Below are 22,114 nucleotides of genomic sequence, written 5' to 3'. Positions count from 1 at the left end.
TATCTAACGTGGAATGACAGACGGTGTTGTGTTTGTCACCCAACGCGGTTGTTTTCGGGTTTGCAAATACCGCGCGGAGCGTGACGGTTAATGGGACGTTGTGTAGCGGTGAGTGGGCCGTGGGGCGCTCTCCAACTCCAGTTCCTAACCAGTCAAACCGTCCCAATCCAGTTTGCTCAGCAACATGCTGTGCAGCTTCGATGAAAACCACGCTGCATAGAGAAGATCAATGTCGAAGTTTAGAGGCTCAAGTGACCACCAGGGTTGCCTAAAGACCCTCCAAGAGCACCGGCTGAGACTAACTGTGCAGACTCAAGCGACTACTGTGTGTATAACCTTGAGCCATTTATGCACGTTAAGCAGGAGTCATTCCCCTGTGTATCCAGTGCTGCAGTAAAGTATTGCTTGCTTTTTAATACTACATTGGTGTTAAGAAGGAGTTTTATTCCCGATTTTGGGTGACAACGACACAATGCCTAGGTTGTTTTTTCTGCAGCTAAAACTAGTTGGACTTTATCTCTTGCACCCTTCCAGAACCTCAGAGCTGGTCACCCTCTGCATTCTGAGGACAACCTTGGGATCTGCTTTTTTTGCCCTCATTCAATGTAATAGACTTTAATTGAAATCTTGTGTATACCTGGACTGTTGTATTCTTAATTTGCATTAACATGTGCATTAATTCCAGCTTAAACCTCCTGCAGCACTTGAAGCCTGGTGAAACACTGTGATGGCAGCTCAGATGACAGATGCACATCGACGGTTCTTGCAGGTTCTGATGTCTAATGGGATAACAGAAGGATCAGACGCCAGAAAATTACACCAGCACTGCTGTGAAACTGATAAAGGTGTGTCTGTCTTGGTGATGAAAGAACTGAGTTTTTTCCTGCTGCAGCTTGGAAATAATTTGATTTCTGAAGGGCATGCCCCAGCTAAAAAAAGTTTAAAAACTGTAATGATATGAGTATTCCCTCTCTTTCCTGAAAGATAAAATAATATAGCAACAAGCAAACTAACTTCTAATCAGGCCAGATTCGTATATAGTACTTTTTATTTTATCGAGGTTGTTGTTTATAGGTTATACATGCAAATGATTTAAAAAAAATAATTTTTAACACTGGAAGTCCTTCACTTGAAGTAAATGCACTTCAGTTATTTCTCCCAGGTGTTGTTGGAGAAGTGACTGCTGCAAAAACATTTCTGTGAGGATGAGATAAGGTTTCCTGGTGAATTGCTGTGCTTTTCTCCCTCCTCACCTGCACTGTATTATCCATTCCAAGTCCTGGAAGCTGTGCTCCTACTAGGCTTAGGAGTGTCCCTGTGCCATGCCTACTCACTCTGCAGGGACTCTTCTGATTTTCTGTAAATTTGTACCTACTCACCCATAAATTTAAGGTCAGAATGAAGTATTCTATTTGTATGTCTCTTGAGTCAGGAACTGTAGCTTGACCTACTTCTTAGATGCTAAAATTGTAAAGTGCAACTTTGAGTGTTCTCTAACCCCTGTTCATTTTTTATGGAGAATTTTTATCCCTTTTTTTTCCCACATAAGATCTACTCGAGCGGCCACTTAACATTAAAATCTAACATCAAAGTGTTACAACTGTCATACAAGAGAGTATTCTGTTAACTTTCATCTCTTACCCTCTCTCACTAAAGCTACCTGGCTGCTGTGTGCAGTGTTTCCTGCTGACAGGGGCTGAGTAGGTTGCAAAATTATACGTAACTTTGTATTTAGTTTACTATCGTTCTTGCTGTTTGTTGACTTTGTTCACTGAAGGAGTCTCGTATATGAGAATCAGGAACTCCCGGGGGGAGCATCCTATGAGTGTGGTTTGGGAGCGGGACCTTGGCCCAATGCTCTTACGCAAGCGAGGGACTCCTGTGACTGGAACAGGATTAATTTCATGATAACTGGTTGGATTTTTGAGACATTAATCATTTATCTAAAATTATGAGCTGTTACTTTGTGGCAGCAGCTCTATGGTCACAGAGAGCAGGCACAGGCTTTCCCAGAACAATGCCTGGGAAAGGCTATGAGAAGATCAGAGAAAAGAATGAGAAACAATTCTTATCTTACCTTGCTGCACTTGGTATTGTGAGCATGTGGAATATGTTGTGGAGATTTGTTTACCAAATGGTGGTTTCTTAATTAGCCAATGGTGATGGTGTTTTAATTAGAGGACCAATTAGGTGTACCTGTAATGAACTAGGGTATAAAAAAAGCAATAGGTTTCTTAATAAAGAAACCATCAGCCTTCTGTAAATGCATGGAGTCTATGTAACTTAGTACCTGGCTGGGGGCCTGCTGTAACGTTACTTAGCTCTGGTTTTTAAACCATAGCCTGATGAAGGTAAACAGGAGTGTTACCACTGACAAAGTCTTGGTTTGGATGGATTTGAGGTTTGTGCTGGTGGTGTGCAGGCAAGAACGATTGTATACTCTTCCACAGAACGACTGCAAAGTCTATTCTAATTATGTCTATTATAAAACTGCTGCTAGTATTTGCTTGGTTTGTAAAAAAGTGACTCAAGATATTTCTTGTGTTTCTACAACACTAGAATTTTAGGTTTTCTGATATGTAACTTGAGCACTTATGTGCCATTAATTTGTGAAACAGAGCATACAGCAACAAGAAATCCCTTGTGTATAAAGGAATTCAAGTCAGTGTATTTTTCTATTGTGCATGATATTTTTTCCCAATCATATTTTATTTTCAATTCAGCTTAGTTCAGGTCACTGTAATTACTGGATTAGTGCTATGGGTTCCCTGCAACAAGGCAGACTGTCTGGACTCTGTCAACTGAGTTTTAAGGAGCTGAGCATCTCTGAAGGCCACAACACAGCAGCAAAAGGAAATGATATGTCTGCTGACTAGAACAGTTTGAATTCATGTTTGAATTCTGCCTCAGTTTTAACACTTTTACCTGGGAAAAAATGTTTCACATAAAAAGATCTGCTTGATGTGTAGTTGTTTGACTTTTCTCTGTGTGTTGTTTCTCTGTATGACTTTTCTCATTCATTTTCAGTTTACTATGCACAGGATAAACTGGATGATTTCATCAGCACTATTAATAGCCACCTGCAGCCTTTGTTTATGCAGATCCGGAAAGGAATATCAGAAGACGATGGGAGAGCACATTATGCTGTAGTAGGTACCTGCTGTGCTGTGTTTGCATGGGGCTGGCAGTGGCTGCAGGAGCTGCTGGGAGGATAAGCTGTCACAGCCCAGGTGTATGGGAATACGACATGGCAGCAAGGATGACAGCAGTGTTGGAGTTACTTAGCATAAACATTGCTTAAGTGCTGAAGTGAGATTTCTTTTCTACAGGAGACATTCTTTCCTGAGACAGAATTTTAAACTAGAAAACACAGAGAGCTGTCCAACATCATCCAACATCAGTTTTCTTTTTCTCCCACTCAAAAATCTACCTAGCATGAAAGGGTTGCTGAGGAGTAGCCTATAAGTTGTTTCCCCAGGTGATCTGCAATGTGCATGTTAGAGAAGGTTATCTAGTAATTTCAGAAGACCATGCAAAAGGTATTCTAACATTAGCTGCTGCTTTTAACCTTTCCTTTTTCCACTTAAGTTGAGCTAATAATTAATAGTAGTAGCATGTGCAATAAGAGTAGAAAACATGGGCAACTGGTTTTCACAGTAAAAAAAAAAAAGGTGACTGATAACATAGTTCCTGCTGCTGTCTAGCACCACACCTATCTAGCACCTGTGATGTGTCAGCTCTGCTGCAGCACTCTGTGTCAGTTCTGGGAGCTTGTGTTGTGGAATGGCTTTGCCTGGGCACAGGAAGCGCCAGAGAATTTGTGGCTGGAAGATGAGGGATTGTAAAGAAAGAACTTGAATACCATCAAGTGCCCCTCAAAGAGCTAACATTTATATTAATTGGAAGATCATGTATTCTTAACCTCAGGGTTTTTTTTTACAGTTTCTGATATGAAACTACATCGGCACTTTATATCAGTTTATTTTTTTGTAGGTGAATTTGGCAGAAACTGAAGTAACTAAAATGGCATCTGACTATACAGAAATTGAATTGGAATTGTTCAGAAAAACAGTAAGTATGTCAGTTATCACTTAGTAAATCATATTATTTGTGAAGCTCTCATCTAAAAATGAATGGAAATGGAAATGTGGTTGAAGAAGTAGTTGCCATTTTATCTAAGTTTATCTGAGATCAAATGGGTGGGGTGGGCAGGGATGAAAGTATGTGCAAGTAATGATTTGCTGTTGTAAGTCAATTATGGGTAAGGCAAGATCAGCACCAGGGAAGGGCTCCCTGGGTTAGGGACAAGACATGCCTACTTTTAGTTACGCAAGCAACTTTCTTCAGGATTTTCAGTCATGACTGCTGAGTTTTTCACTGGATTCAGTAGTTTAGTAATATACAGTAGTTTTTAATGCTAGTAACATACAAAATTAATTTGCTGATTTGCATTTGTCTATGGTTATTGAGGTTTTTCCTCAAAAGATCTTTGACAAAGAGCAGATAAAAAGAAATGGATCTGTCACCACCAAGTGTGGCCAGGGGTCCCTGAATGCAGCTTCATTTAGGCAGCATATGTATTTCTATTTGTGGAAACATTTTCTTGGCAAAGATCAAAACTGTCAAGGGGACAGGACAATGATTGTTTCAGCTTTTGGCCTTTGTTTAACAATTCTGGTTCAAGCCATATACTGTAGTATCTCTCACATACATGGATGCAAAAAAAAGCATATCAGCACTGTATTACTGTAAGGTGTGTCTGCCTAATTGCAGTATTTCTAATACTTAGTAATGTTTCTTCCTGTAGATGGACCTAATAATTTTATCAGAAAACGGCTTTGCCTCATCTACAGATATTTTAAACTTGGCTGACCAACTTAGGATAAAGAAAATGAAGAAAAAGGAAGCAGAACAAGTGCTGAAAGTTTTTGTGGAGGATAAGTGGCTCTCTGAGGTAACTGTATTCAAGTGTTCTTAGTTCAATGCGTTCAGCTACCTTGTTCTTATGGATGTGGTAGCTGAGACTGGAGCTCTTCTTGAATGAATGATGGCAAAATTGGTCTTATGGCACCCATGCTTATTGCTGCTTCAGTGATTTTTGCAGAAAAGGAAGTAGACTTAAATGGAAAAACTCTTTGGGTAGGTCTGTAAAGACCATATGCTTTCAGTTTCTTGTACCTGAGCCAGGTGGGAGCACAGCATCCTTCAACCTGGAACAAGAGCTGGGGAAAGCTCTTCAGAGTGATCAGTGCTGTTAGTTACATTTAGAATTTCCTGAAAATGAGTAAGGCCAAACATGTTAAAAACTCCTGTACCAGAAATGCATGAGTCACTGAGCACATGGTTACACCTGTTTTATTTCATGAGGGAGCAGTGGAGATGAACTCACCATGTTGACCATGGTGGACTGACCATGTGGATACTGCAGTTGCTTGCTAAGTGAGCCCTTAATCCCTTTTCTGCTGGAGTCATTGCATCATAGATCTTCAACCTGCTGCCACACAGTTACTTACACGTTGAGTTGATTTGACAGATATTTCCAAAGATACATCAAGCAGGAAATGCCTAGATTTTGTTGAAAGATGGGAGAATTTCCCCTTACATCTTCTTTGGGAGGATCCCAAAACAGCATGCCTCTATTAAGGAGCGCATGCTTGCTCATCCATGCTTTCCAAGGACTATATCTCTGTTAAAGGTGTGGGATTTTTATTCTTCTCTAAACAAAGGAGTTCAGCCATTTCAAAAGTGTTCTGGCATTGCATTGTACCAGCATGTTGGTTTCATGATGGTAGAAAAAAGTGGCTTGTTAACAGGTGGTTAGCAAAGTCAAAAAAGGTAAAAGGAATTAAAACAAACTCCTCATCTCAACACTTGTTTCCTTAGAAAAATGGAGAATATACTCTGCATACTCGTTGCATAATTGAGATGGAACAGTACATTCTCAGCAACTACCAGGATGTGGCAAGGAAATGTAACCTCTGTCAGAGCCTCGCTATCCAGGTAACATGTTTTATCACCTCAGCCAATGGACTTGCATGGTCATAGCTGAGGTTTGTGATGCTTTCCCTTGGGTATAATCTTGGTCTTGTAATCTGGTCATGGTGCTCATGCATTTTGTAAAATTTTTTTTTTTTCATTTTAGGCATTCTATCTTCTGTCTTTAGAAAAAAAATTGTCTTGGAGCACTGTCTCCAAGTATAAAATTGGAAAAGTGCACTCCTACAATGAGGAACATGGTTGTGCTGTCTGGCTTTCCAATCCAGCATGTTAGAGATGAACTCCTGATGCTGAAAGAGGTTTAGCAGTGAGGTGTTAGCAGTGTCCTCTTTGGGCCTTTCCAATAGACATCATTATGTGACACATTCATTCTAGGTCCTGGGATTTTAATTCAGGAATTGCTTGTGTTTGGACCTCTTAAGGAACATGTGTGCTATGTAGAGCGTGCTAAAGCACTGTGTTTTGATAGCTGGGATGTTACCCGTTCCATCTTGCTTAAGTAGTTACAGCCTGGATTCGTATTGCAAAACTGCTACATTTTCTTGCTCCGGGAGCCTCCATCTTCTGATCTGCCCAAATAACAGGCTTCCATGTTACTTTTTCCACCCCACTTACTCTACTTTATTGCACTGAAATGGTTGTCTTTCAAGCTAAATTTTGTCCATATAGGGAAATAGTATTTCCTACTTTACAGAAAAAGATCTCCTTTAACCATTTACCAGCTTTGACTGTTGAGTGTGTCTACCACCTGTATTGTGGGAACCATCCTTTGGAACAAAGCGTTGCGTATCTGCTGCTCTTCGTAACAACTTTCAATTGAATTGAAGGACAGTTTTAGAATGATTTTATGAATCAACACTCCTAATTTCAGAGCCAAGTATGTGAATCCTGTGGAATTGGAATGCACTTACCTTGTGTCAGAAAGTACTTCAGAGGCCAGACTGAACACCGCTGTCCCAAGTGTAATGAATTCTGGTCTTGTGACACCCCAGGTACTAAGCAATGTATTTTTTAAAAAACTGAATGTAATAATACTAGGAAATGGGCTGTGATATTCAGTGGCATTGCCTGTATTTTTTATAACTGTGAGTATCAGCTATTTCTGACTTCAGTGGTATGTTTCAGACACTAAACCACACACAGGCAGCATTGAGCCCCCACAGTGCTCAAAGAGTGCCACAGGGGCATTAGCAGATCCTGTGCATATTTTTTTATAACTACCTTTAGGAGATGGGGGGAGGAGGGAAGGAATAGAGGCACACACAACCCATGACACTAAAACTTCTGGAAATACCGAGCTTCTAAGAATCTCTATGGAATTCCTCCATTTGTCCAGGGAAATTGGACATTGTGAACAGCAACAGAGGAATATACAAAGCATTTCAGAAAAGGTGGCTATACAATATTATCTTCTTTGTGTGTGCTGTCCATTAACCTTCCTTTAGTTCTCTTTACAGGTGTGAGTCGGATGGGCTGCCAAGACTTACCACAGAGCTCCACTCTTGGCACTAGATGATGCCAGTAAAACTTGATGTCAGTGACATCTGTTTGCCTCCACTCTGGCAGAACAGCCAGACTGTATTGTATTCATTAGTAAGTGCTCAGTGTACTCAATTTTCTAAAGTTCTAAGAATCTTACAATGAAATTATCATTGATGTTCCTGTTCACAGTAATGCCTGCACAGCTTTCTCGGAGGCTGTTTTGTGTTTGTAATTCTCCATATTCTTGGGTTGGGACTCTCAGTGCATGTTTGGGGATGAAAGATGCAAATGTTTTAGTCAGTCCTGCAATCTGATATATGCAGCTGAACTCTTGAAAGAAGCCTTTCTCAGCAAGTGCTCCCTGTTTGTACAGGAACAGTACAAATTCAGTTGCACAATGAAAATGACACCTGCTGTAGCATGTCAAGCAGGTGAAAAATCAGTGCAGTGTGTGCAAGGCAGCTGGCTCAGTCTCTGACCTAGGGCTGTAGTTGGAACACTTCTACTTGGCACTGTGGTTCTGTTTTGTCCCTTCTTTAGATGCAGAAGAATTTGTCTTGATGTAAGGCCCTGTCATGAGCAGCTGTGCTCTGTAAGGAGGGAAGATTGCCACAGAAGGATTGGGAAGCAGTAGGACAGGACTTGGGGCAATGTTAGCTTATGTCTGCAAACTGCTGAAAACATTACCATACTGAGATTCTTTAGGTTTTTAGTCTTGGCACTTCTGTCTCCAGTTTTAAGTAAGGATGCTTTTTCCTTTAAGAGGAAAGGAGCCAAGGGCTGGCTATTGCCAGACACCAGACTAAAATGGCAGCATTCCTGTCCTTGGTAGAGATGTATGACACAGCAGAAGGGCTGTGGCAGATGATGGTTAATGAAAGTATAATTAAACTTCAGGTTATCTAACTGCAATTAAACTATGGATTAACTTCAGTTATATTCTAGGCTTTAACATGATGTGGTTTAGAAATGGTACTCTCCAAATTAGTCTTCCCACTAAAACACTTCCAACCATGAGATGCTTGCTCATTTCCTCCTCCCCCTACCTCTCCCCTCATGGAGATGAGAATTGGGAGGTCCAAAAGATAAAGATCATGAGCTGCAATAAGAACAATTTACTGGAAACAGCAATGGAATAAGAAAATGAGTAGTAATAGCAACTATATCAATAACAGTGTACAAGAGAGACAAAAGATTCACACAAAAAGATTCACAAGATTCAGTCACTAAGAGACCAAGGAGCCCCTTCCTGCCCCAGGCCTGCAGCAGTGGCAGGCAGAGGTGGTACAAAATAACCTCTGGGTCTGGGCCATGCCCCTCCTGGCTACTGCAAGAATTAACCCTATCCTGGCCAGAACCAGGACATGAACAACTTTTTCCATGCAGGAGACCAGAACCTTGCTTGGTGTTAGCTTAATCTTTAATGGACTGAACCATTAGGTAGCACCATCTCTCTAGCTAACTCCAGGGTTTAGTGTTACTAAATCCAAGTAGACAATAACACTGACCTGGTCATTCAGACAGAGGCTCAGGCAGAGCCCTGGCAGTGCCCGTACAGAGGCTGTTTCTGATGGATGCACACACAGGACAATGACCTAACATATAGTCTTTAGGAGTTATTAGAAACATCTACAAAAATGAAGTGACTACAACATCATCTTTCCACTTACCCCTTGTTACTACTTCTCCATGCTTTAGCAAGAGTTTGTTGGGTTTTGGTTTTGCTCCACCTCTAACCTCTCCTGAGAGAGAGATGCTACTTGCCTGATTTTTAATTTGATTTCAGTGTTGCTGACTACATTTCAGGACTACATTTCAGGACTATGACCACCAGAAACTAACAGAGAAGCTGAGCTCAAGCGATCGCACGTAGTGCCAATATTTAATTGGAATAAACAGAATCTGTCCAGGCATCAGAATGCAGGACTGAAATGCAGCCTTTGTGAAATTTGGAAACTTGACCAAGTCTGGATCTTCCACATCAACCTATAAAAACCAAAGAATCATCAGAAGAATGTCTTTACTGAAATATGATTTGATAACATTACTGATATTAAAATTTCAGGCAACTATTTACCTGACTAGTGTTGTGAAGAATTTGGCTTTCATGGGGGTACAGGTTTTCTGAATCTTGTGGTGAATAGAGACGGATATACTTTCTTCCAAATACCTGTATATAATAAAATAAATGTTTTCCATTGGTCACTAACTGGCACGTTACTGGAAGCTGTGGGCCATAGCTGGCATTTAACAGTAAAATATACCTGATTACAAGGAACATAATTATTGTTAGTAATAGACACTGCTATAATATAAAGCTGAATCAGGCTATTGAAATTCAAGTACCTCTTCCCTTGGAGTAGATAAGAATTTGAAATACCATTGGCAAGGAAATGCCTTTAACCAGATTGCTTTCAATTCAGAGTTCAAGGTGCCCAATTTATACATCATTATTTGGGCTCTACATAGCTAGAAATAAGAACTGAGAATAAGGAGGCTGAACCTTCGTTGCTATTCACATCAACAGGCAGAGGTACTTGCACAGTGACTACTAAGCTTCCATATACCCCTCAAACTCTTATTTCTGTGTCATCATTAAACCAGTTCTTTCATTGGAGTGCTGAAATGAGAATTTGTAAGGCGAGTGGCCTGGCTTCCCTGAATGCTAGATGAACTGCAAGTTTTGGTGTCAAGATGTGGCAGCGTGAACGAGTCAAAGCTGAGTCCTCCGCTGATACCAGTGGAACAGAAGGTTTAGGGTGAAGATTCATACTCCTTGTGCCAGCATTCCAGTCCACCGCAAGAGCTAGGCATGATCATACTCGTTGCAAACTGTCCTATTGTGGGTACTCTGACTAATCCCAGCAGCCTTGAGTAGCTACCCAACTACTCTTAACCAACTTGCTTTTCCTCTATCTTAACATCCCTTTCCGCATAACAGAACAGGATTTCCTGAAATCTTACCAACGCCAAAGCTGTCATACTAGCTATTTAGAGTTTGTTGCTTTCAAGGATATCACGTAAATGTATTTTACAGACTGGACAAGTACCAAGTACTCCTGCCCTATCCTGCTCTTCACTATCACTGATTAAACTACTTGATCTATGTAACTCTGGCTGTGCATGTATTTTTAGGATGTTTTCCATACCCCAAAGGGATTAAAGATATTAATTAGCTCGCTAAAGAACCAAGTATTACATGGTATTTTTGGCGACATATGGAAGTGACAAAAATACTGGTTATTGCTCCAACAACATGTTCTCTGAATGCTTGAGGTTTTTTTTGGGACTGCCATCAGCTGTTAACACCTCCTTCCTTCACTTGCCTCACTGGATTAAGACCTTGTATATTATAAGATGGCAGGCACCAGTTAATGGGCAATAGCCTGAATCTCCAGAGATTGCTTTTCTATGTAATGGAAGAACTATGATCTCAGCACCAGCTACCAGCCAGGATAATTTCATTTTGTTACTTGCGCTTGTGCCTTCCTGTACTCCACAGCCACAGTTTGAATGGCATCACAAAGTGTGGTAATCACATATGAGAAACAGAAATAGACATAGCTCTCCCAGGATTTTCCTGGGAAGCTGTGAGAAGCTGTGAGAAAGCTCAGAGAAAGAATTAAAACAATTATTATCTCAATCTCTGCACCTGGCAGGCAATCTCTGTTTGTCAAAGATCTTTACAAGTAGGGGTTGTCCCTTCTTGACCAACAGATAAGAGAAGATTCCTAAAGGCCAATCAGGTCTTAGGTCCACCATTGTTTCTATAAGAACTGTGGATTTCTAATAATAAAGTGCTTTTTCATGCCTTCTGATGATAGAGTCTCTGTATCACCTTTGTCTGTCCCCGATACCCTTTCAGTGACAACAAAGTACGGCAATTTCAACTGAAAGCTGCCAGATTACAAAGACTCTTTCACAGCACTGGCAGATAATCTCCCATTTTTTCAGGCAGAAGAAAACAAGTTCTGAGGTTTGTAAGGGAAGTATCTTTTCCCAGTCCAACAGCTCCTATAAAATTTTCTTCCACCAAGAAAAAAAATCCCCTCAAGCTTTATATAGCATGAATAGTACAGTACTTCACTTTCAGAATGCAGCTGTATGCGTGTGCTGAGCAGGTAGCACGCAAAAGAAATACAATCCATACAAAGCTGCACAGCAGTTGTAAAAAAACATTATAGGAAGGCCTGAATTAAGCCTCAGTTTCAAGTGAAAACATAGATTAGCAAGATACAAATGAGGCAGAGAAGTTAAGGCTCAACCCATAAATAACCATCAGTAGAAAGTAATGTCACAATCCTGCTGGAAAAGTGTGAAAGTGTAAGCCTGTTTTTTTTTTTTTTTTAAGAGTCTGATGGGACAGCAATCTCCTTCAGTAAACAAAACACCTCCCAGTGTTCAAAGATTCACAGTGGTCAACTGCTTGGATCCAGAAGAATCCCTTTGACCTGTTCAGTGCTTACCACAAAAGGCCCCAATATTTTATTGGGTTATTCTGCACTAAAAGTCATCATCAAAAAGCCTACCAAGAGGAACTCAGCAGAAATTATGTCAAAGTACAAGTTTTAATTCCCATTTCACTGCATGTATGAATATTTTACTGGGTAACCTGAAAGAGACTAAAGTATGTACCTAAGTCCACCTCAAAACCTTGCTTTCCAGAAATTCTGGCTTTGGCTGGGGTAGAACTAATTTTCTTCCCAGTGGCTGTTATAGGACTATGTTTTGGATTTGTACTGAACACAGGGTTGATAATATAGAAATGTTTTTGTTATTGCTGAGCACGGTTTACACAGACCTGAAGCCTTTTCTGCTTATCATACTGCCATGTTGGCAAGGAAGTTGGGAGTGCCTGGGAGACTGGGAGGAGACACAACCAGGACAGGTGACCCAAACTGACTGACCAAAGGATATTCCAGTCTACACGAAATCATGCTCAGTATATGGGGGAAGAAGAAGAAGAAGAATAATAAGAAGACAAAGAAGACGAAGAAGAAGACGAAGAAGAAGTAAAAGAAGAAAGAAGAAGAAAAAGAAGAAAGAAGAAAGAAGAAGAGGATGTTTGGGGTGACAGTGTTAGTCCTCCCCAGTAATTGTTAAGCATGATGGGCTCTGCTCTCCTGGGAATGACTGAACACCTGCCTGCCCACTGGAAGCAGTCAAGTAATTATTTGTTTTGCTTTGCCTACATGCACAGTTTTTGCTTTTTAAACCTCAATCCACAAGTTTTCTAGCTTTTACTCTCCCCATTCTCTCTCTCATCCTGCTGGTTGGGGGATGAGAAAGCGGCTGCACGAGGCTTGGGGATTGTCTGGGCTCAAACCACAACACCAGAAAAAGAAACTCCTTAGTACAACATGACAGGATCCAGATTCTTCCCAACTCTGTTACAAATTCCATGTGACCTTGGAAAAGCTGCTTCTTGTGATTTCTATCTATCATCTGTAAAACAAGGGTAAGTAATGGTCTCTCAATGAGCAACACTTATGGTCTGTAAGATTACATTCAGTATTAAGTTGCAGTAGTGACAAATGCAATAAAGAAGCAAAATAGTATCTGCATGTTCTCTATCCTTCGATTGTTCAAGTTGTCTGCTCCCCTTGTCTCTAACACACACCATAAACATTTTCTCTAAGTATTGCATTAATGGCGTGTGTAGAGTAACTAGAGTACATACCTGGGCTAAAAAATTTTGCTGGGGATCCTGATGAAGAGGTGAGATTGTGCCTCCTGGACCAAACCAGGCATTAATGGTGATGTCATCTTCTTCCCCTTCCCCCAGGCAGCAGTAATCAGGGATACTGATATCTTCTTTCAGTTCTGGAATCTATTTGCACAAAGAAAGAAACATTAAAAAGGGTATGTGCTGACTTGCCAAAATATGTAATTCATAGAAGAGATGAGCAAGGCTGGATGCAAAGAAAACAAATGACTGGCTGGTCCAGCAAGAGTAGGAGAAAAGTAGCTGACCTGCTAGGAATCTGTAGGAAATGTTCTCAAACTTTCTGTTCTAGTGAGCAGACTCTGTTGGAAGGAGAAGCGGGAGAAAGAAAAGGGTTTCCTCATTCTTCAGAGGCCCTTTGCTTTTGCAGAAATCAGAGACACCCACAAGAATGTTTGCTTTTCATGGAAAAGGAGCAGCTGATCTATACTAAGCTTGCTTCTCTGAGAAATTATTTTTTATGTCTCCCACCAACATAAGCTCTGGTAAACTGAAATGACATTTCAGATTATGGTAAACATATCAATGTTGAAAACTTTTCTGTCCAAATCTCTTCCCTTACTTACGAAAGGGGCTTTCCAGGTGATATCCCCCTAAGTATATGCTACATTGTACTGAAACAGCACTAGGATTGAATGTCTTCATCCCAAAAGGGTTTTGTTTCTATGACTTGTAGCCAAACGGAACAAACTTCTCCCTCTGTTCCTTCAAATCATGGGAATAGAAACTTAAGAATTACTGCGAATTCTCCATATGCCCTTCAATCTAGTACAGTCAACATCTTGAGAGACAACTTGTGCTACATGACTGTAGGAATATAAACACATTCACTCAGTTTTACCTGATCAAAAAGCTGGTGCTGGGCAAGGTATCCTACATTGTTCTGAAATGAAAGCAGAGAAAGAAAAAACACAGTAACATACAGGTAAGACAGTGAGTTAATTTACTTAGAGGTGAATAAAATTTACTTACAGTAAATTCCAGTGTCCTGTTCAGAGTACTATATATAACTACTTCAACAGTATAAGGTGTCTTCAGAAATAGCAACTTACAGCTCCACTGAAATTGTGAGAGTGTAGGTGTGTCTCTACAATGAATAAACCATCCAGCTTGAGTTACTGAAGGAAGCTGAGACTCCCTGTGGAGTCTTGACAGCTGACAATATGCTGCATCTTTCTAGCCAGACCCTGCTGGCACACAGACCAGTTCTCCTTCACACTCTGGAACTACTTCCATACTCTATTCCAGGGTGTACCACAGATGAATTTGCTATGGTACATAGTCCTTCCTGCCAGAAGGCCAGGAAACAGAAATGGGGGCTTGGGATCCTCACCTGTGAAAGCAAAAGGACATTCCAGATGCTAATTAACTTCGTATTTTTCTGCCTCATGGTTTGTAAATCCTAAATCTCAGTTTAATGAGAAAGCAGTTTAATGAGAAAGAGGAACAACACTGCTGGCTGAGGATCCCTTATTCTTAGATTCCACCAGTCAGGTTTTTGCTACGTATGTGTGTATATATTAATCAAATTCCAGCTACTATACATTTGATTATAGGTAAAAATCAAACCCATTGTTGCAATAATTATTCCTAGCTTCAGGTCTTGAAAATATGTCAAACCTTTTAATTCAAAGCTGTGCTTACAGCACACCCCCTCCCTTGATACCACCTCTGAGTAGGTTTGCTGTCTGTACCAGTACCATGGTGCTGTGTTTGGAAATGAAACAAACGAGTGTAACAGACCTCATCCATTATATACTGGCTGATGAAGTCACTGACAGTCATGAGCTGCTGAGACCATTCCTCGTCTGTGTACCGAGCACCCAACTCCACGGGGACTGTGCGGCACCCTGCGACTTGACAGAAATAGTCCACACTGAAATAAAGAAAGTTCCGTTACCTTCTATACTACTCTTACTGATTTTGAATATAAAGCAATCAATCCAAATGAATCTTGTTGGGTAATAAAATTCTACTACCCTGAGTTTCTCCTGTCTAAACCAAACCAACCAGAAGAAAAAGTCAGAATAAAAGAATGCAAGCAAAAAGGAAACCAGCAGGCAGGTTTGTGTCTACATGACCCCACAACTGTCTGTTTTGTTTTGGTTTAAAAGCCTGTTTGCCTCAGTTGTTTCCTTCCAAACTAAGAAGATTTAAGCTGTTACTGTCTCTTGGCAAGAGATGGCCAATCTTTTTGCTGCCTGCTGCCACATTTGATAAAATGTTGTATCTTTTACTCAGTAATATTAGATCAACTCTCTGTCAGTGTCTATACAGGTGCCAATAATACCCATTCCAACTGTAGCTAGAGGGATTAGTTTGATGAGTGAAATACATCTCTCCATGGACAACGGTATTAATTAAACTGAGAAGTTAATCTTGTTAAGTGTCTAAAGTTAACCAGTGCAGTACCTTCCGTCAAAAATGAATAAAATCTCTATGACATAACAAGTGTGTGCACTTAATTTTACCTTTGGTTGTTGAAGTAAAGCAATTACTCAAACTAAGCATGAGTGATTTTCCTCCTTTTCTGGGGAATCATGACCTTCACCTCACAAATATGTGATGCCCAGTGTTGGAAATGTGGGCACCATTGCATACATTAACCAGGCAGCACAATGCTGTTACTCAGTCCCGCACAGTGGTGTCTGAAACTCAACACTCAAACACAACACTGAACAAACATCCGTGTTTGGACTTATTAAAGAAAAAGACAACCATGCTTACTCTTGGTTCTGAAATTCACTTTCTATTGCAGTAGTTATCAGCAAGCTCCAAGGGGTAAAAACCACTGATGTGTGTGCTTGACACATCCCCTGAGCTGTGAGCAGCTCACTGGCACTTTGCAATGTGCACTTCTCGTGAGTTCCCAGGTGGTGCCATTGGGCTCCTGGGACGGCTGAAGGCTGGAACGGCAGAGGGTGGCCTTCACCCATGAAGAGTCAGAGGCTGGTCAAAGAGTCACCTTGGCCCCGAGACAGACCAGCACCTGCTCTGAACGCTATGAAGAGCTTCCCTCATCTGAGAAGCGACTTCCACAGAGCAGTAGGACAGTGCTGCTAGCAAAATGCACTGCCCACGGTATCCATCGCCTGTGAAGGTCTGCTGCACTATCGAGCATCAAGATACCCAACACAGGGAACGATCGTGTCTTTACTTGGACAGGGAAGGAATTTACTTCTCACCTCCACTTCTTCATACACGGCCAGTGGTCCATGACGCCCTCCAGGACCACAGGCCGCTGGGGAAGGAGGTAGTTGTCTCTGAAGTGCTGCAGCGAAGGACAGCGAAGGCGCGGAACGGCGTCCTCCGGCTGCGCGGCGGGCGGCGGTGCCAGCCGGCCGCTCCGCGACGGACGCTGCCCCTCAGCGCGGGGGGCGGGCGCTACCTGCGCGCGGGGCAGGTGCGGCTGCAGCGCGCGCGCCAGGCGCGCCAGGACGTTGTCCAGGATGGCGGCGCCCATGAGCAGCCCCAGGTCGCAGAGCCGCACGGCGCGCGCGAGCGGGCGGCCCGCGGCCACCTCGGCCAGCGCCCCGAAGAGGCAGCCGTAGGCGTAGACCTGGCGCCAGCCCTTGCCGACCTCCCTCCATGGCCCCGCGTTCAGCTTCTCCCAGGAGTAGTCACGCAGGACGTCGCTGAGGCGCTCCAGCGCCGCTGCCGCTGCCGTCCCCGGCCGGCCCGCCGCTCCGTAGAGCAGCGCGCGAGCCCGCCGCAGCAGCGGCAGGACGCAGTCCTCCACCTCGCCGCTCAGCGCCAAGGTCAGCCCATCCTCGGCGTGGGGCAGCAGCGCCCGCACCTCGGCCCACAGCGCCAGGCCGTCGCGCGCGCCCTCCGCGCTGCCGGCCGCCGCCATGGCCGCGCCTGCGCCGACGTCCGCGAGGCGGCGCTGTCGGGCCGGGCCGGGGCTGAGGCGGGGCCGGACGCGGGCGGCGCGGGGCCGGGGCTGAGGCGGCGCCCGGAGGCCGGTCGGGCTGCCCGCGCCGGAGCGGGGCTTCTGTCGCACCGGCGAAGCTCGGTCTTGTCGTTCTTACCGATGACTTGACCAGCGAGTCAGCTGGAATTGCGTGACTGTGATCGGCGCTGCTTTCGCAGCAAAGGGGAGCCCATAGACGCGGTGAAGGCCACGGTCTCTTCTCCGGCCGTTCACCGAGGGCCGGCGTGAGGAGGTGGCTGCCTGCGCTGGGGAAGCCTCTCAGTCCCGGTCGCGGGACAGCGGAGCGCAGGCGGTGAGTGCTGGGGGAAAGGGAGATGCGCTCTTCCCAGCTGACCTTTTGTGCTGCAAAGAAACGTCTCTGCCCGGCGCTCGGGGAGCCCGAGCGGAGCCCAGCGCGGCCCCGAGCCCGTGTCCTCCCGCTAGCTCAGCTGCTTGGTGTTAACCTGCACACAGGACGTGCTTTCTGCATGGGATATGCACGAAAGTCTTCTTTCTAACGCGCTGGGCACGGCATCACTGAGCCTCAGCTTGCTTTGATAATGTGCCCTGAACGTTCTCAGGACTTAATATTTGAATGCAAAGGCAAAATAATATTTTGCTTAAAATTCGGCAACTGAGGAATGTTTTAATATGGTGAACCAAACTAAACCACCTTAAGAAAAAAAAAGAGGAATTTTTAGCTCCTAGTTAGGGTTGAAATCTTCGGATTTGAGACAAATCCTAATTTACAGAAAAAGTTAAAATCATCATTTTCTGTACTCAGACACTCTCTCTTCTTTGTTCCATGCTCAGTCACTAGTGCTTTCCAAAAAGGAAAAAAAAGTTGATCTGAATCCTTCTGTTGCTGCTGGTGGTGGCTCTCCTCCTGCCCCCCAGCTGTCTCCTCGAAATGATCGCTTCTGCTCTCACACTTCTCACACTTCAGGCTTGTGCATTGCTTATCATGTTGGCCTGTCTATTGCCTGTCTTCTGACTGCCTTTCTCTTGGCATTTTAAATTCCTTCTGTGACAGTGTGATTTTAGCACCTTCATTCAGTATTTTCTCCTTAACTGCTAAATGTTAATTTATGCTGCTGTAGGAGAAAGTATTTAAGTGGCAAGGAGATTTTCTTGTTAGACCCTGTGTTCATTATTTGCAATTTAGGATGCTAGCAAGTGTTGTTAGTCTTGTGTCTGTGGACTGTCCACTTTTTATAACCATTTACATTGACTTTTATTTGCATTTAGGTTAGTTAATGCAATTCTCATTAAGTAATAGTTTTTGTAGTTTAAATATGAGAAATATTTTCATGAGTTTCACTTTGAAGATTAGGATTTTCTTTCTGGAATTTCAAACAACACCGAAGTCTGAACAAGTAATCTCCAGCACAGCAGTGGGGCATTGAGGCCATGATGAGCTTTATCACCTGAGCTTCACTTCAGGTGATTTTAGTTTTTGAGTATTCAGGGAGGCTCAGTGTTCCTCTGTGAGCATACATTGGAAGACAATTATTTCTAGTCAGTTTTGCTGCAATAGTTTGAATTCTGATACAGCATCAATAATCTTGAATCACAGAATCAGCTAGGTTGGAAAAGACCTTTGAGATCATCAAGTCGAAGCTAAGACCTAACACTGCCTTGTCACCTGGACCGTGGCACTGAGTACCACTTCCAGACTTTTCTTAAACACCTCCAGGGATGGTCACCACCTCTGTGGGCAGCCCATTCCAATGCCAGATCACTCCTTCTGTGAAGAACTTCTTCCTAATGTCCAGCCTAAAACTTGGCTAGCGCATCTTAAGACTGTGTCCTCTTGTCCTGTCAGTGGTTGCCTGGAAGAAGAGACTGACCCCACCTGGCTACAAACTTCTTTCAGGGAGTTGTCATTGCAGTTAAAGGGGCTGTATATCTACTGAGCTAATGAAGCTCAGGTCTTAGGGTGTGTGTTGAGTCTTCTGTGTTTGGCCTCTAGCCTTGGAGGAAAATCCACTAAAAGCTCATAATACCATGCTGCATCTTAGCAACTTGGTGGAAATTATCCTCGCTGGGGAAAAAAAACCCAACAGATTTGCAAATGCTGAATTGGGAAGTCTAGCTCTCAGAGCAGATAACCTTGCAATATTGCATGCTAGTTTTGAAGTGCCTGTAAGCTACTGCAGATGTTTTGTGTGAGCTGGCTGACCAAGGAAGTGTACGACTTCAGTGCTAGACATTTCCATTTTAGGTCAAGAAGAGAGAATTTAATTCCTGCTGCCAAAGAACAAAGATTACTGTCATGTGTCTACCCTGCCAAAACTGATGGGAAAAAGAGTTCCACGGAATATGCCACCATCACTAAAACTTGTTTTCATCATAAGTAAATTTTTTAAAGATTGTGGAAAGCAGACTGCCCAACCTTGTAGAAAGGTGTCTCTTAAAGCATAGAAGAGAACTTGGTACCAAGACTTCCCCTGCTGCTTCCTGGGTTATAGTCTTTGCTTTTTGTTCTCTTTTATATTCTATGTATTTTTAAATATGCTCCAGCCACCTCTTTTTTCCTAGCATGGACTTTCAGAAAGAAGTTATCTATTTAAAAAAACCCAAATGAACAGGCACACAATTAAGGGAGATAATGCCATCTGTATACAGATAAAACCATCTGTATTTCTCTCTTCTATTTAAAGTCATAGATTCCAGGACCCACACTTGATGTTACCTTGTGTGCCACTGGTGAAAAAGTGATTAGTTACACCAAGTATAAAGAAATACACTGTGTATTTTTTGCATTTGTCTCTGTATCTTGCATTTGTCTTCATTGAAAAGAGTATTGGCCAAAGAGTATTTGGCCTGTCCAGAATTTAATTTTAAAAAAATTCTATTTATAAGAATATTCTCCTTTATAACAGTCGTTCCTCACTTGCTAAATCGAGTTAATGAACAAAGTCCTGTGATTTGTTTTCTGATTTTATTAAAGTTACATCAAGACACATGCTTAGTGGTTCACCACTTAAGTCCAAAGTAGGATGTTTGTATTAGGTGGATCAATTATTAAAAGGACAACATCTGCTTGCTTGTACATATTTATTTATGATTCTTCCCTAGGTGAATGTAGCAGAAGTCTGGTGAGGATTAGCCAGCTGTTGGATTGAGCAGATAGAGAAAGCAGTTATGTTCTATGAAGGAGTGTGAGGCCAGTAGTAATAAAAGCTAAATAGATGCCCCAGATATCTAAACACAAGTCAGGACGTGTAAATTGCTTACAGTGGTGAATGGTGAAGTCATCTCAGATGGGTTGCCTTGTCTGGAGTTCTTGTTAAAGATGAAACCTTCTTCAGTGCAACATCATGTCTAGCAATCCAGAGCACAAAAGTAACACTGAAGATTTTCTTTCTCAGGACTCCAGGCTGCTGCTCAGCTCCTCAGGAATGCCATAGCCCTTTTGGCAGCCTGACACTTTGGAATTTATACCCTCCTTAAAGGGAGGATGCAAAAAGATGGAGCCAGGCTCTTCTCAGTGATGCCCAACAATAGGAAAAGAGGTAAGGCACAGAAACTGATGCATAGGAAGTTTCACCTGACCCTGAGGAAGAACTTCACTGTGTGGGTGAGATGCCCTGAACAGATTGCCTGGAGAGGGTGTGGAAAGTTCCTCACTGGAGATATTCCAGAATGTACTGGACACAATCCTGTGTCAAGTGCTCTGGGATGATTCTGCTTGAGCAGGGAGGTTGGACCAGATGACCCACCTGTGGTCCCTTCCAACCTGAACCATTCTGTAATTCTGTACCAGGGAAGGTGATCTGTTCCCTCGTTTCCAGGGCTTTTGGAATGCCTGGGCATGTGCCTTCACCGGCCATCACTGAGGTAAGTGCCTGTCAATGTTGGCAGTGTCCAGGAGCAGGGATGAAGTGGAGACAGGCTGATACTGCTGCTGCCCTGCCACCAGTGCTTAGGCTGTTTTTGCTTCCAGGAGTGGTTGACTGGTACCTTCCATGAGCAGTATACATAATATACTCACTTACCATTGCCCCTGTGCCTCCCCACCCATGCAAAAAAAAAAGGTAAAAATAAGTGAAAATGGAACCCAAGATGCCCTCTGGCACTTAAATGGGAATATAAATTGATGGCTGCCATGAAATCCATAGTTTTGTTTTCCTTTACAGGAAATGACTGTCTCCTCTTCTGCAAGAACAAAAGTGTGAACACACTTTAAAGATTTTGGATGTCTTTCCAGGTTGTTTTTTCTGTTCCTCTGAACAGGAGATGAATAATTCTGATTAAAATATTTACAGAATTAATTATTAAACATAATTTTCCTCAAATGAGCAAGGTCTTTCTGATGGAGAGTAACACAGCCATGTATTTTCATGGTATCTTGGAGTTGAGTGTAGATGTGCAGCGACAGTGTAATGATGGATATATCTTTATCAACCCGTTCCCTGAACTGTTTTTATCACTGCCATCTGCTTGGCCAAGAGTGGCAGCTGCCAGGTCTCACAAATAGTGCTGTCATGTACTTTCATGTGGAACAACATATTGTTGTAATTTCCCTGATATTACTAGATGAAATAACTTTAAGTGAGATAAGGTGACATTTTGCATGGCAGTTTGGAATGCGTCTCATTGCTTTGGGTATAGGACACACAGTGTTCTTTCTGGAGCAAGCTATATCAGCACACCCAGTTCTACTTTCAGAAATCACTGGAAAATACTTATTTTACAAAAACATTATGTAACATCCATCTGGGACATATGTGTCAGTGCTGAGATGCAACTGAGACAGTATTGCTTACACATGTAGCCTTAGTTACCTTTGCTGGATGGAAATTATGTAAGTTAGACTATTTTAAAGTTCTTTTTCCTTATATCAACTTGAATCCCCTTCATATTTGCAAATACGTTCAGACAGCTCCTTCAACATTAAAGAAAACATAAAATCTTTACAGCTGTCATGAATGGGTGCTTTAAGGTTGTTTAAAGAATCACCACGGAAGGTATCAGAAAAAGCATGTTTAATA

General features: G+C 42.5%; 2 protein-coding genes and 1 long non-coding RNA gene across 4 annotated transcripts; 2 read left to right on the top strand and 1 right to left on the bottom strand.

Moving 5' to 3' along the window:
• Positions 1-468: 468 nt before the first annotated feature.
• Positions 469-7,671, top strand: NSMCE1 (NSE1 homolog, SMC5-SMC6 complex component). Of its 2 annotated transcripts, none has more exons than XM_068207381.1 (8): positions 469-605; positions 702-845; positions 3,028-3,149; positions 3,994-4,071; positions 4,808-4,954; positions 5,884-6,000; positions 6,869-6,989; positions 7,455-7,671. In XM_068207381.1, exons 2-8 carry the CDS (start codon positions 728-730, stop codon positions 7,511-7,513), a joined length of 762 nt encoding a protein of 253 aa, XP_068063482.1. In that variant the 5' UTR covers positions 469-605; positions 702-727; the 3' UTR covers positions 7,514-7,671. The 2 variants fall into 2 exon arrangements, with proteins under 2 accessions (XP_068063482.1, XP_068063481.1); XM_068207380.1 differs by having other exon boundaries at positions 7,443-7,671.
• KDM8 (lysine demethylase 8) lies at positions 702-17,102 on the bottom strand. Its single transcript, XM_068207379.1, has 6 exons — positions 16,390-17,102; positions 14,948-15,080; positions 14,046-14,087; positions 13,160-13,309; positions 9,557-9,649; positions 702-9,465 (listed from the first exon to the last, which is right to left on the bottom strand). Exons 1-6 carry the CDS (start codon positions 17,055-17,057, stop codon positions 9,301-9,303), a joined length of 1,251 nt encoding a protein of 416 aa, XP_068063480.1. The 5' UTR covers positions 17,058-17,102; the 3' UTR covers positions 702-9,300.
• LOC137483913 (uncharacterized) lies at positions 16,846-17,766 on the top strand. The gene is made up of 3 exons (XR_011004673.1): positions 16,846-16,962; positions 17,297-17,430; positions 17,592-17,766. It is a non-coding gene; the product is annotated as an uncharacterized lncRNA (long non-coding RNA).
• Positions 17,767-22,114: the final 4,348 nt, after the last annotated feature.

The sequence above is a fragment of the Anomalospiza imberbis genome, chromosome 16 (genome assembly GCF_031753505.1).
Source record: "Anomalospiza imberbis isolate Cuckoo-Finch-1a 21T00152 chromosome 16, ASM3175350v1, whole genome shotgun sequence".
Classification (NCBI taxonomy): domain Eukaryota; kingdom Metazoa; phylum Chordata; class Aves; order Passeriformes; family Viduidae; genus Anomalospiza; species Anomalospiza imberbis.
The sequence above is the reverse complement of the archived record's forward strand: the minus strand, read 5'-3'. Positions and strand labels throughout refer to the sequence as shown.